At 39.6% G+C, this 14,248-nt stretch overlaps 1 protein-coding gene across 1 annotated transcript; it reads left to right on the forward strand.

The window, feature by feature from the left end:
* Positions 1-3,107: 3,107 nt before the first annotated feature.
* On the forward strand, positions 3,108-12,809 carry LOC131951422 (uncharacterized). The gene is made up of 7 exons (XM_059313834.1): positions 3,108-3,222; positions 4,349-4,560; positions 6,985-7,123; positions 7,794-7,853; positions 8,836-9,077; positions 10,163-10,298; positions 11,142-12,809. Exons 1-7 carry the CDS (start codon positions 3,138-3,140, stop codon positions 11,261-11,263), a joined length of 996 nt encoding a protein of 331 aa, XP_059169817.1. The 5' UTR covers positions 3,108-3,137; the 3' UTR covers positions 11,264-12,809.
* The last annotated feature ends 1,439 nt before the right edge of the window (positions 12,810-14,248 follow it).

Here is a 14,248-nt window from a genome sequence, read left to right on the forward strand (position 1 = left end):
GCTTTTGTTTCCCTAACATTAGTCAGGTACCCATTAGAGCTGGGTGGATTGATCGAGATCAGAACTTGAGACTTTGGGCAAGCTCTACCACACGGCCACGCTGTGCCATGTGAATGAATGTCGTTGGTCAAATATTTGGGGTCCTTATTTTTGGAAGTCGATTTGTCAAAATCTTCGGTTTTATGTTTCAAGAGTTCCCGCTGTCGTTAACCCTTTGAATGCGTCTTGTCAGGTCCTTTTGCTCGGGGGCCGTTTTGTCGATGCTGTTTTTCAAGGTGTACGGTTTCGCTGTGCTGGCAGCAGTGTTATTATCCCAGTGTATACCGAGTTATGCCCCTTCGCTTATTCAAAAGAGGGCAATAAATTGCATACGGTTCACACGTCTTTTACACTACAGTTTGTGTATTGATTTTTAATTTGTTTACGCAAAACTGCGTGGTTTAGTGGCCTTAGAATGATATTTTAGATCAGCTTTAGTATTGTTTATTTTACCAAACCACTATCAATGCAAAGATGCACGAACATGGATTAATGCCCCCCCCCCCTTATTGCTGGGTTTGGGGTCACGATAGTTAAATTAAACGATTAAAAATATAGGCCTTCATCATGAGCGTTGTATATTGGATTACTTTAATGAGCTTACAGTAGCTAAACTAATAGCCCAACCGCAGAAAAAAATCCCTCAGCAAAGCTGTAGGCTATTTTGTGTGAGACGAGTGGACAGGTCACATGATCAAGGTCAAAAACATACGTTGATCTCAAGATGTCATCAAACTGGTGAAAGTCAGCAACACGGCAGGCTTAAGTTAACCTGTGGGTCTAGCAAAGGTCTGGTCTGGCTAAACCTGTGGGTCTACCAAGGTGTGGTCTGGCTTAAGTTTAACCTGTGGGTCTAGCAAGGTGTGGTCTGGCTTAAGTTAACCTGTGGGTCTACCAAGGTGTGGTCTGGCTTAAGTTAACCTGTGGGTCTACCAAGGTGTGGTCTGGCTTAAGTTAACCTGTGGGTCTAGCAAGGTGTGGTCTGGCTTAAGTTAACCTGTGGGTCTACCAAGGTGTGGTCTGGCTTAAGTTAACCTGTGGGTCTAGCAAGGTGTGGTCTGGCTTAAGTTAACCTGTGGGTCTAGCAAGGTGTGGTCTGGCTTAAGTTAACCTGTGGGTCTAGCAAGGTGTGGACTGGCTTAAGTTTAACCTGTGAGTCTAACAAGTTGTGGTCTGGCTTAAGTTTAACCTGTGGGTCTAGCAAGGTCTGGGCTGGCTTAAGTTAACCTGTGGGTCTAGCAAGGTGTGGTCTGGCTAAACCTGTGGGTCTAGCAAGGTGTGGTCTGGCTTAAGTTTAACCTGTGGGTCTAGCAAGGTGTGGTCTGGCTTAAGTTAACCTGTGGATCTAGCAACTGGCTTAAGTTAACCTGTGGGTCTAGCAAGGTCTGGTCTGGCTTTAGTTTAACCTGTGGTTCTAGCAAGGTGTGGTCTGGCTTAAGTTAACCTGTGGGTCTAGCAAGGTGTGGTCTGGCTAAACCTGTGGTTCTAGCAAGGTGTGGTCTGGCTTAAGTTTAACCTGTGGGTCTAGCAAGGTGTGGTCTGGCTTAAGTTTAACCTGTGGGTCTAGCAAGGTGTGGTCTGGCTTTAGTTTAACCTGTGGTTCTAGCAAGGTGTGGTCTGGCTTAAGTTAACCTGTGGGTCTAGCAAGGTCTGGTCTGGCTTTAGTTTAACCTGTGGTTCTAGCAAGGTGTGGTCTGGCTTAAGTTAACCTGTGGGTCTAGCAAGGTGTGGTCTGGCTAAACCTGTGGTTCTAGCAAGGTGTGGTCTGGCTTAAGTTTAACCTGTGGGTCTAGCAAGGTGTGGTCTGGCTTAAGTTTAACCTGTGGGTCTAGCTAGGTGTGGTCTGGCTTAAGTTAACCTGTGGATCTAACAAGGTGTGGACTGGCTTAAGTTTAACCTGTGGGTCTAGCAAGGTGTGGTCTGGCTTAAGTTTAACCTGTGGGTCTAGCTAGGTGTGGTCTGGCTTAAGTTAACCTGTGGATCTAACAAGGTGTGGTCTGGCTTAAGTTTAACCTGTGGGTCTACCAAGGTGTGGTCTGGCTTAAGTTAACCTGTGGGTCTAGCAAGGTGTGGTCTGGCTTAAGTTAACCTGTGGGTCTAGCTAGGTGTGGTCTGGCTTAAGTTAACCTGTGGATCTAACAAGGTGTGGTCTGGCTTAAGTTTAACCTGTGGGTCTACCAAGGTGTGGACAGGCTTAAGTTAACCTGTGGGTTTAGCTAGGTGTGGACTGGCTTAAGTTTAACCTGTGGATCTAGCAACTGGCTTAAGTTAACCTGAGGTGAAGCAATGTGTGTTGTGTTTATCCACCTATACAACATAGGTCTGTTAACAACCAGTTTAGCTAAAACAATTTTAAATCTGTCAAAATCTAATTATCGCAGCCGTTCACATGATGCAAGAAATGTTTGTTTTCTATCTTGATTCTTAATTAGGTTTCATGTCACCTTCTGTCCACCCCCCCCCCTACAATATTTTTCCTTTAGGGCTAGCGATATCTCGCTAGGAAATACACTAGCTTAATAGAGTTTAGCGTGGGTTTTTTCATTCCACTAGCGTTAAGACTTTTGTAATGGAAAATTGCATTATTGTCCCACTTTAATTCAATGAAACATCCAATTACCAATTTAAATTGGTAGTCTTGAAATGTGTGTTTTCAAAAAAGGTAGATCTAGCTGCTTTTCAAAAAATCAGCTTCTTATCTACTTGATGTTTTCCCCATCTTCTGTTAACATTTGTTATCTAATGTTGCCCCCATCTTCTGCTAACATTTCTTATCAAATGTTGTTCCCCATCTTCTGTTAACATTTGTTATCTAATGTTGCCCCCATCTTCTGCTAACATTTCTTATCGAATGTAGTTCCCCATCTTCTGTTAACATTTCTTAGGCCTACATTAGTCAACACACATACACACACCACAAAAATATGCAATCGTTGCAGTAGGCCTACAATTATTCAGCAAAAACGTATACAAATACAACACATGACCTTTAACTTTCTCTTCATTGGTAGCTCTTACACCTACCAAACATTACCGTATTTGCTCTATTTTTTGATGCAGCAAAAAAAAAAAAAAAACCCTGAATCTTCCACTTTGAAATGCCTCCATTGACGAATATGTGGCCTGTGCTATTTATAGACCTGTGGATGATCTCGATGGTAGCAGGGGCCAACAAAGTGCTATGTAAGTATAAGACATTGTGCTAGGCTACCATTACACAACCCCCAGTATAAGACATTGTGCTAGGCTACCATTACACCCCCCCCCCCCCCAGAATAGGAAATTATCCTAGGCTACCATTACAACCCCCCCCCCCCCAGAATAGGAAATTATCCTAGGCTACCATTACACCACCCAACATAGGACATTGTCCTAGGCTACCAGAACCCCCCCCCCCCACCAATATAGGGCTGGTAAGTAGGTCACAAACCAGTTCTACGGCTCAATAAAAACTGCATGAGCCATAGAACTGGTTGGTCACCTACTTATCAGCCCTATAGGACATTGTGTTAGGGTACCATTACACCCCCCTTCAGTATAGGACATTGTCTTAGGTTACCTTAAAACCCCCAAAGCAATATAGGACATGCCAGATGAGTAGCTTTACCTGCAATGCCTGGGCTACCCTTACAGAACTTGCACCCCCACCTCCTAGCTACGCTACTAAATTAATCAGAAATGTTCGACCCCCAGCCCACGCACTATCTAGGATAAATTAATACCGTTGGTAGGCTAATAGGGCTGGTAAGTAGGTCACCAACCAGCTCTACTGCTCAATAAAACCTGCATGAACCATAGGGGTCATCCATAAATGACGTCACACTTTTTAAAAATGATTTTTACCTCCCCTCCTCCCCATCTCCCCTCCGTCACACCTCGTCACAAAAAGCCAGACCCCCCCCTAAAATGACGTCACACCTCAGCCTACAACCCCCCTCAACATTGCAGTTGAATTTTTTTTTTAAAACATCGATATTTTTCCAAACTCTTGTCTGAAATTTGTCAAAATAGAGTATTGTAAACAATTCCTATTACAATTTATTAAAACAGTTTTCTAAAACGCGAAATAACGTCTAAAATTCGTTTACTAACATTTGTTTTTTATAATGAAAAAAGTGTTACGTCGCACCATCTGAACCCCCCCCCTCCCCCTCATCACACATCGTCACAAAATTACCGACCCCCCTCCCCCCTCTGAGTGTGACGTCATTTATGGACGACCCCATAGAACTGGTTGGTGACCTACTTACCAGCCCTATTGTTGTGATTGCTACCATATTGGTTGACATACTGACCTATTTATCCGTAGTGGACCTGGCAGGGCCCGGATGTGGACAAACTGTTGACCTCAAGGACATGAATGACCTGGCCATCGTGTCCGGGAAGGCTGGGGTTAACGCCCCTTCCAAGTGTGAGATCACCCTCAGAACAGACCCAGGGGGGAGAATCCAGTTTCTCATTGACGTCATCAAGTTCTCTGGCTGCTCTGCTGAGATTTACATTTCTGATACAGCTCCATTGGTAAGTGGTCAGTTGCTGGTTAGTGCTGGATCTGAGAGCTAGGGCTAGACCAGTGGGCAGTTAGGGCTAGACCAGTGGGCAGTTAGGGCTAGACCAGTGGGCAGTTAGGGCTAGACCAGTGGGCAGTTAGGGCTAGACCAGTGGACAGTTAGGGCTAGACCAGTGGTCAGTTAGGGCTAGACCAGTGATCAGTTAGGGCTAGACCAGTGGGCAGTTAAGGCTAGACCAGTGGGCAGTTAGGGCTAGACCAGTGGACAGGGCTAGACCAGTGGTCAGTTAGGGCTAGACCAGTGGTCAGTTAGGGCTAGACCAGTGGTCAGTTAGGGCTAGACCAGTGGGCAGTTAGGGTTAGACTTGTGGTCAGTTAGGACTAGACCAGTGATCAGTTAGGGTTAGACCAGTGGTCAGTTAGGGCTAGACCAGTGGTCAGTTATTTTTAGGGCTAGACAAGTGGTCAGTTAGGGCTAGACCAGTGGTCAGTTAGGGCTAGACCAGTGGTCAGTTAGGGCTAGACAAGTGGTCAGTTAGGGCTAGACAAGTGGTCAGTTAGGGCTAGACCAGTGGACAGTTAGGGCTAGACCAGTGGGCAGTTAGGGCTAGACCAGTGGACAGGGCTAGACCAGTGGTCAGTTAGGGCTAGACCAGTGGTCAGTTAGGGCTAGACCAGTGGTCAGTTAGGGCTAGACCAGTGGGCAGTTAGGGTTAGACTTGTGGTCAGTTAGGACTAGACCAGTGATCAGTTAGGGTTAGACCAGTGGTCAGTTAGGGCTAGACCAGTGGTCAGTTATTTTTAGGGCTAGACAAGTGGTCAGTTAGGGCTAGACCAGTGGTCAGTTAGGGCTAGACCAGTGGTCAGTTAGGGCTAGACAAGTGGTCAGTTAGGGCTAGACAAGTGGTCAGTTAGGGCTAGACCAGTGGGCAGTTAGGGCTAGACCAATGGTCAGTTAGGGCTAGACCAGTGGGGTGTTAGGGCTACACCAATGGGCATTTAGGGCTAGACCAGTGATCAGTTAGGGCTAGACCAGTGGTCAGTTAGGGCTAGACCAGTGGGCAGTTAGGACTGGACTAGACAAGTGGGCAGTTTGGACTGGACTAGACTAGTGGTCAGTTAGGGCTAGACCATTGGGCAGTTAGGGCTAGACCAGTGGTCAGTTAGGGCTAGACCAGTGGTCAGTTAGGGCTAGACCAGTGGTCAGTTAGGGCTAGACCAGTGGGCAGTTAGGGCTAGACCAGTGGGCAGTTAGGGCTAGACCAGTGGTCAGTTAGGGCTAGACCAGTGATCAGTTAGGGCTAGACCAGTGGGCAGTTAGGGCTAGACCATTGGTCAGTTAGGGCTAGACCAGTGGTCAGTTAGGGCTAGACCAGTGGTCAGTTAGGGCTAGACCAGTGGGCAGTTAGGGCTAGACCAGTGGGCAGTTAGGGCTAGACCAGTGGTCAGTTAGGGCTAGACCAGTGATCAGTTAGGGCTAGACCAGTGGGCAGTTATGGCTAGACCATTGGTCAGTTAGGGTTAGACCAGTGGGCAGTTATTTTTAGGGCTAGACCATTGGTCAGTTAGGGCTAGACCAGTGGGCAGTTATTTTTAGGGCTAGACCATTGTTCAGTTAGGGCTAGACCAGTGATCAGTTAGGGCTAGACCAGTGGGCAGTTAGGGCTAGACCATTGGTCAGTTAGGGTTAGACCAGTGGGCAGTTATTTTTAGGGCTAGACCATTGGTCAGTTAGGGCTAGACCAGTGGGCAGTTATTTTTAGGGCTAGACCATTGTTCAGTTAGGGCTAGACCAGTGGGCAGTTAGGGCTAGATCAGTGGGCAGTTAGGGCTAGACCAGTGGTCAGTTAGGGCTAGACCAGTGATCAGTTAGGGCTAGACCAGTGGGCAGTTAGGGCTAGACCAGTGGGCAGTTAGGGCTAGACCAGTGGTCAGTTAGGGCTAGACCAGTGGTCAGTTAGGGCTAGACCAGTGGTCAGTTAGGGCTAGACCAGTGATCAATTAGGGCTAGACCAATGCGCAGTTAGGGCTAGACCAGTGATCAGTTAGGGCTAGACCAGTGGGCAGTTAGGGCTAGACCAGTGGTCAGTTAGGGCTAGACCAGTGGGCAGTTAGGGCTAGACCAGTGGTCAGTTAGGGCTAGACCAGTGGTCAGTTAGGGCTAGACCAGTGGGCAGTTAGGCTAGACCAGTGAGGCTGCTACTCTTAAAATATAAATCTGCTTTTATCTTCCTGAAGAAAATATAAGTTTTGATCCACACACTGATTTGCCAAGTCAACATTTTATTATAGACCTACTCAGCAGAATAACATTTCACAGAGAACCATTTCCCTAAATCTGATTTTAAACTAAACCCTTTCTCTCTACTGTTAAACTAAACCAACTGAATGTTAAACCCACCCATTCATTGACTGTTAATCTATTTTTATCCCAGACCAGCATCCAATGCTCAAATAACAACAAAGCCCCTTTGTATAAAAAGTCAAACAGCAATTTCCTGAAAATTGAAGTGAGATCTAAAGACACCCGTCCACAGTTGTTTGACATCAGTATCAAGTTGATGAATGATTTAGGTACAGAGTTTTATTCACAGATTTTTAATAGATTCATCCTAGCACTTCATTTGTTTTACTAAGTTAAGTATAAGATGAAGTGTCAGGATTAAGTCAGTAGTTCACTAGTAAAGGAGAGGCTTGATATTTGCAAGTCTTGAGTGCTGAAGGGGGTGGGTGCTGAGGGATTGGTGTAGAAGGATGGGGGGTGGGGATTGGGTTTTGAAGGGTGGGGGTTGAGGGGTTGTTGATGAGGCATGCCTTCTCAACCCATCTTACGTTCCTCCTTAGACCTAGTAATACACTGGGCAGATGAAGTAGAGTTCATGTTTCTTGGCCTCGGTATGTCAGGGGGTGGTGTGCTTGTCAGCACTATACTCACCCACCTTTACTTTCCCCAATGTTAGTCAGGTACCCATCAGAGCTGAGGAACTCAGTGACGTCCAAAGTCACATGTCTGAACTGAGATTCGAACTCGAGACCTTCAGGCTAGCAGCCTAACACTCTACCATTCGACCATGCCTTCCCTTACCCCTCTATAGACCTATGACAAACTTCCTTAAGATTACAATTAAAAAACATTTGACCTGTATGAACTATTGATGGGAAAAATTTCGTTGCCACTACACTTATTGCAATGATTACAGAGAATCTTATTTAATGAGAAATGACTAATTATTTTACATTTTAGGGCCAAGCTTATTGGACTCCAAAAATATAGCAAATACGCTGGAGGAAAGGGTAGCTTTGGGTATGTTCACTGGTCTATGTTGAAATTAGTCTTAATTGTATTCACATTTTATAATTCTCCAATCAAAACATAAATTAACATACAAATAAATCTGTAATGAATCTAATTGTATTCTTATTTTTCTAGTTAAATAATAAATTACTTACTGGTAATGCCAGCATACAAAGGAAATAAATCTTAAATAGGTTTTGTGTTTTATTTAATGAATGGATGAAAACAAAAGCTTTCAACAGACAAAGAGGTCTTATATTTGATAAACAAATGGACCATAGTTTTTTGTGATGTAATGTGCATGGTAAAAGTGGGGAGGGTTGGTGGACCTCTTTCATCAGATCCAGCATTAGTTCTCTGTTGAAACAAAATATTGAAAAGAACTTTTAATCCTGTTATTTCAAGTTCATTTTGTGCTCTATAGGGGATCAAAACAAATAAAAATTACAAAGAATTTTCCTACTGAAGAACTTCTTACTGTAGTAGTCTACACTATGCAGAACTTTTCTACTGTAGTAGTCTACTTTATGCAGAACTTTTCTACTGTAGTAGTCTACACTAAGCAGAACTTTCCTTCTGTAGTTTGCTCTACTCAGAATTTTCCATATGGCTACAGTGTAAAACATTAGCAAACTCACCTGAATAGGCTTTACAATTACAAAAATATATTTTGAACTTTTATTTATTTACTCATATATGGAAGAAAAAAATACTTGAATCGGATTTAAAAATGGCTTCATAAAACTATAGCAAAAATAATTATTGTTCTCTGTTGGTATATGTTGAAGAAAAATAATTTTCAATTGATAGAACAAGTTAACCAATATAAATGAAATTTTTTTATTGAAAATTTTCAAAAGTTATTAAAATCAAGTGAATTCTATTACAGCATGAAAAGAAATTTTCCAACATTCACAACATTGTTTTGATATACTTTTTTTCATCTATTTCAGTAGATCTTCCTAGTAATGTTTTTTACAATATATTCTAGTGGACCTCAATGGGGCAGGGTGTGACGCATCTGAAGGCTTCTACCTGAAGGACCTGAACGATCTGGCTGACGTCTTTGCTTACATACACACCAGCGCTATGGCCACCAGAGACCACTGCGATGTCACTCTGAGAGCAGACGCGGGTCACGTTCTTCAGTACAAGATAGAACAGATCCAGTTCTACGAGTGTGGCATTGATATCATCATCTATGACAACCCAACGCAGGACGTCGATCCTCTTGTAAGGAGTTTGTCTATTTTTTGGGTGGTGACAGGACAAATGATCTCGGACAAAATATCCCAGACAAAATATGTCAGACAAACCAGACAAAATATCTCGGGATATTTTTTCTGAGATCATTTGTCCTTGAACTGGATATTAATTTTGGGACTATTTATATTTGGTAAAGCATTGTATCGGTCATCTGTCAATGAAACTCTGGAACCATCACCTCAGGGTGAGACATGGGAGACATGTTACTTTAAGGTGGGAAGGGGGGGGGGGGCAGATAGTTAGAATACCTCAGCATTGCAATGTCTCAAAAGTTTACATGGCCTATCTATATCTTAATATATGACACTATTGATCATTTTTAGTAAAAAATTTTTTTCTTCATAATTATCCTTAGCACATAAAAGTTTAATGCTACGTCAGATTAATTAAACCCTTTGTTTATTGGAAATATTCACAGGAGTTTGAATTTCACCATCCTTATTTGCATGAAGCCGGGCAATGTAACACATCTTTCCCTCCCCTTCTGTGTGTAGCTAACATTCACAGTGTAGGCCTATAACTAGACAAACCAAAATGTGACGCAGAAACATAAGAATCAAATTCAACTATGCTCCCTCCTCCCCCCATCCCTTTTTCCCGCTGTAAGATTACGAAGCTCTATTGTTTATATTCCTTACATCATTACCACACTTACATCTTATAACACCACTCCCACTAAAGTTCATTGCTTACCTGTTATAAATTTAGTAATAAATCATTTCTGCTAGGTCAAATGTGTTTATTCTCATGTCACCGCTCAGCATAAAAGTTTCTGGTGTGTTTTAAAGATGTTTTTAAATGATCTTTTCTGTCCCATACATTTTTGCAGCACTTAATTAAATGATGGTTTTTTCTGTCCCATACATTTTTGCAGCACGTAATTAAATGATGGTTTTTTCTGTCCCATACATTTTTGCAGCACGTAATTAAATGATGTTTTTTCTGTCCCATACATTTTTGCAGCACGTAATTAAATGATGTTTTTTTCTGTCCCATGCATGTTTGCAGCACGTAATTAAATGATGTTTTTTCTGTCCCATACATTTTTGCAGCACGTAATTAAGTGTCAGGACAATGCCAAGGTCATCTGTGGCAAGTCAAGGACAAACTACATCAGAATACGGGTGCGCAAGGCTACGCCACAGACCAAGAATTACCAGTTCCGTATGAAGCTGCGTAGTGATTTAGGTGAGTTTTGATTCATGAGTTCTGTATTAGGTGAGTGTTGATTGATTAATAATTTATTAGGTGAGTGTTGATTCATTAATTCTGTATTGGGTGAACCTTAATCAATTAGTTCTGTATTAGGTGAGTGTTGATTCATTAATTCTGTATTAGGTGAACTTAAATCAATTAGTTCTGTATTAGGTGAGTTTTGATTCATTAGTTTTGTATAATGTGAGTGTAGATTCATAAGTTCTGTATTAGGTGAGTGTTGATTTATAAATTCTATATTAGGTAAAGGTTGATTCATAAGTTCTGTATTAGGTGAGTGTTGATTCATTAATTCTGTATTGGGTGAACTTTAATCAATTAGCTCTGTATTCGGTGAGTGTTGATTCCTGAGTTCTATATTAGGTAAGTGTTGATTCATTAGATCTGTATTAGGTGAGTGTTGATTCATTAATTCTGTATTTGGTGAACTTTAATCAATTAGTTCTGTATTAGGTGAGTTTTGATTCATTATTTTTGTATTATGTGAGTGTAGATTAATTAATTCTGTATTAGGTGAGTGTTGATTCATAAGTTCTGTATAAGGTGAACTTTAATTAATTAGTGCTGTATTAGGTGAGTGTTGATGCAATAGTTTTGTATTAGATGAACTTTAATTAATTAGTTCTGACTTAGGAGGGTACTACTGAGTGACAATGGTGATCATTCTTTTCTATTTTCAATAATACCTTTAACTTCTTTAACTTTGTATTGGTTTAATCATCTACAATTTTACTATGAAAAAATTTATAACAAATATTTTAATCACAAGGAATATTTGTAACTACTCTTGAAACAGCATTTGTCTACCCTTAATAGGTGCACCATTTTATTGTGATGAGCCAAGCAAAAATGGATCAGCAGCACAGGTGTCTGTGTACACAGTTGTGATTGCTGGGATAATTTCCTACCTCACAATGGCTGACACACATCTCACATAAGCTGATGGAAATACACACTAAGGCAAGGTGTACGTGTATGCCCAGATGTCAGCTGACCCTAAGGGGTTTGTATGTGTACGTATAGTGTACACGTACACCCAGATGTGAGTGGGTAGTGTGAACCACAGGCAACATCCAGACATAGGTCTATTAAATCCTGGTCGTGGACTTGTATCCTTACACCACATATAAACTTGCGATGTATACTATACTTGTCTAGAAAAAATAAATGACTAGGTCCCCTATACATGTTCTGATAAAATTAATTTGACAAAGTTTTTTCTTTCCTAGACTTGTATAGTCCTACATGTGGGTAGTGTAAACATGCTGTTAGGAAATAATAATTTCAAGAGAATATCTAGTGTCAAAACAAACTTTTTTATACTTCGCACAATGAGTTTGGCCTACTTTTAATTGAAACTGCCGCTATTTACACATTTATTGGGGCATAATGTAAATATAGTCACAATCCTCTTGTGTAGTTGGTGGCAAGTTTATGTAGATGTATATTTTTCTAATGAATGACTTATGTAAGATAGAATAGAAATGTAATTTTTGTGTGAATGTGCTTGTGTGAGAGGATGTAATTTTTGTGTTAGTGTGCACATGTGTGAGAGAATGTAAGTTTTGTGTGAATGTGCTCATGAGTCGATATAGATGGCTAGCAATAAATTTGACAAGAAAATAAGTAAGCGGAGCAAGTTTTTTGTTTTCAAATTTATTGAATTTTTATTTAAAATATTGCTTTAAGAATGTACCTTAGGATTAAAAGGATATTTTGCAATGAATATACAGCACTTATTATGATAAATTTTAAGCAGCCTTATAAAAAAAACGCCAGTGTGATTAGTGTATATATATGGCACTTTTATAAGGTTAGTTACAATTCCAGACAGGTCCAATTCAAGTAAATCATGATTTAAAAACTTTCTTGTAAAAACAGTAATAACCAATACAGGTACTCGTGGATCAAATGAAAGCACATGCTTCATTAGTTATAAATCATGTTTTGCTGGGTAATAGAACAATATTGCTAAATGTTTTTATTTAGAATAATAAAATATATAAGAAATGCACATTTGTGTCAATTGTATACCTTTTAAAATGGAATAAAGTTTAGAACATGTTACAACACAGCAGAAAAAATATTTAATTAAACTCAACTTGTTTTTTTAGACTGCGAATATACTTTAATCCATTTTATCATGTTTTTTTTATACTGCAAGTAGTGCAAGCATAGTAATTGTAATAAATTTTCAAAAAATATATTTAAGTACGTTACAATAAAATCTTAAAAGCTGATTAATGCTGAACATATTTAGATGCAATGTCACTATTTAGGATTTATCTATACCGGCTATAATGTGGTTTATTTTTGTACTTAAGTTACCATTGTCTTTCACAAACATTTTTTATACTTGTTTTTCCTTTATTAAACTTTATTATTTACTGCATAAATATTTGTGTCTGTTAAAACATAGAATAAAATGTATCGAAAATAAAAATCTCACCTTAAGTAAATGTGGAGAAAGGGCTTAAAATTTAGATAGCATGTATTTTGTACTTAAAAAAAAATAAAAGATAAAAAGCACTACTTTTCATTGATTACATTTGTTTATTTGGACGTTATCATGTACTAACACTGAATGACAATATGGTGGACACATTGCCTTACAAATTTTAATTAGTTCCAAGAATTATAGAAGCATGGATATACTTGGGTGTTGGCATATAAAGCAATAACTAACATTATACATTAACAGGTTGGGACCAATCTCAAGGTTGTTTCAATTATTCAGTGGATACCTACCTCTAAAAATGTACTCATGCCTTCTCCCCATTCCCCAGTTTCTTTCTTTCTTGGATACTAATTTACCTGGGTCCAGATTTAGCATTTCAACCGATTTGTCTAATATACTAAAAAGTCTGGAAAATAAATAATTTGCTAAAATGAAATTTCAAAAATGATGTTTTAATTACTGAACCTTTTACCATGTGACGTAAGTCCCACTAGACACTACGGACAACTCCAAAAAAAAAATACGATTATTAGAATTATTTGGATACACAACTTTCAGGAGTAAAACATTAAGTAATTTAGTCACGGCACTCACACATACAATTTGGCAATTAGTGCACTGCACACATAAATTATGGCAATTAGCATGCTGCACATACAAATTTACATAAATTAGGAGAACACAAAGCAATTATTTTCATAAATTTCGTTTAGAAATTTAACATTTCTCTAATTTAAAAGTTTCTTATAAAAAAAATGGCACCGGGCATTTGATGATGTAAAAAAATTATAAATCTATGTAAAATTGTGTAAATATATGTAACATAACAGACCTTAAAAATATACACTTGTAAACAAAAAAACTGTTACTGACTTTTGACCAATGACAAAATGAACCTCATCTTAGCTATTTCTCCTTAGTACAGGTTAAATAGCTCAGATTCTGGTGGTCAAAACTGACTGATGAAAGCTCAGGTCAAATCAAAAATATCATTCAAAATGTGGGACGCTATCAAATAATCTCATACATATTACATGTAATTAAAAAAACATAAGACAAAACACCATCTGTCCATACTATTTAGGGACCAAACTACTTGCTTTAAAAAAAATATTTTGTTGACAAAATCGCTGTAACTGAACTTAAAAGATTTACTGTAACTAATCCTCACACATTGTGAACTTACTCCATTGAATCTACTTCACCTTTTTATTGTCTGTTCAATTTTATATATAAACAATGTTACTTGGTATTCAGGTGACTAGAATTTTTTAAAATACAAACTATAACTTTTTAAGCTCTAATCGGATTCTAGAAAAGTATACATTTATACTGTTGTGCATAGACTGGATGAGCGCAGAAAATGTATACTATTGTGCATACTGCATAGACTGGGGAACATAATACTTTTATGCATAGATTGCACAGAATAATTTAACAAAACAGTGGAAAAATCTATGAAATC

This window comes from Physella acuta, unplaced genomic scaffold (genome assembly GCF_028476545.2).
Source record: "Physella acuta isolate Inbredline_101_S28 unplaced genomic scaffold, ASM2847654v3 ptg000065l, whole genome shotgun sequence".
In the NCBI taxonomy this organism is placed as follows: Eukaryota; Metazoa; Mollusca; class Gastropoda; family Physidae; genus Physella; species Physella acuta.

Bases quoted from the DNA above. Each gene is read 5' to 3' on its own strand.
- LOC131951422 (XM_059313834.1), top strand. From the start codon at position 3,138: ATGCCTCCATTGACGAATATGTGGCCTGTGCTATTTATAGACCTGTGG. The intron at 4,561-6,984 runs GTAAGTGGTCAG...TTTTTATCCCAG, and splicing joins TTTCTGATACAGCTCCATTG to ACCAGCATCCAATGCTCAAA. The intron at 7,854-8,835 runs GTATGTTCACTG...AATATATTCTAG, and splicing joins GGAGGAAAGGGTAGCTTTGG to TGGACCTCAATGGGGCAGGG.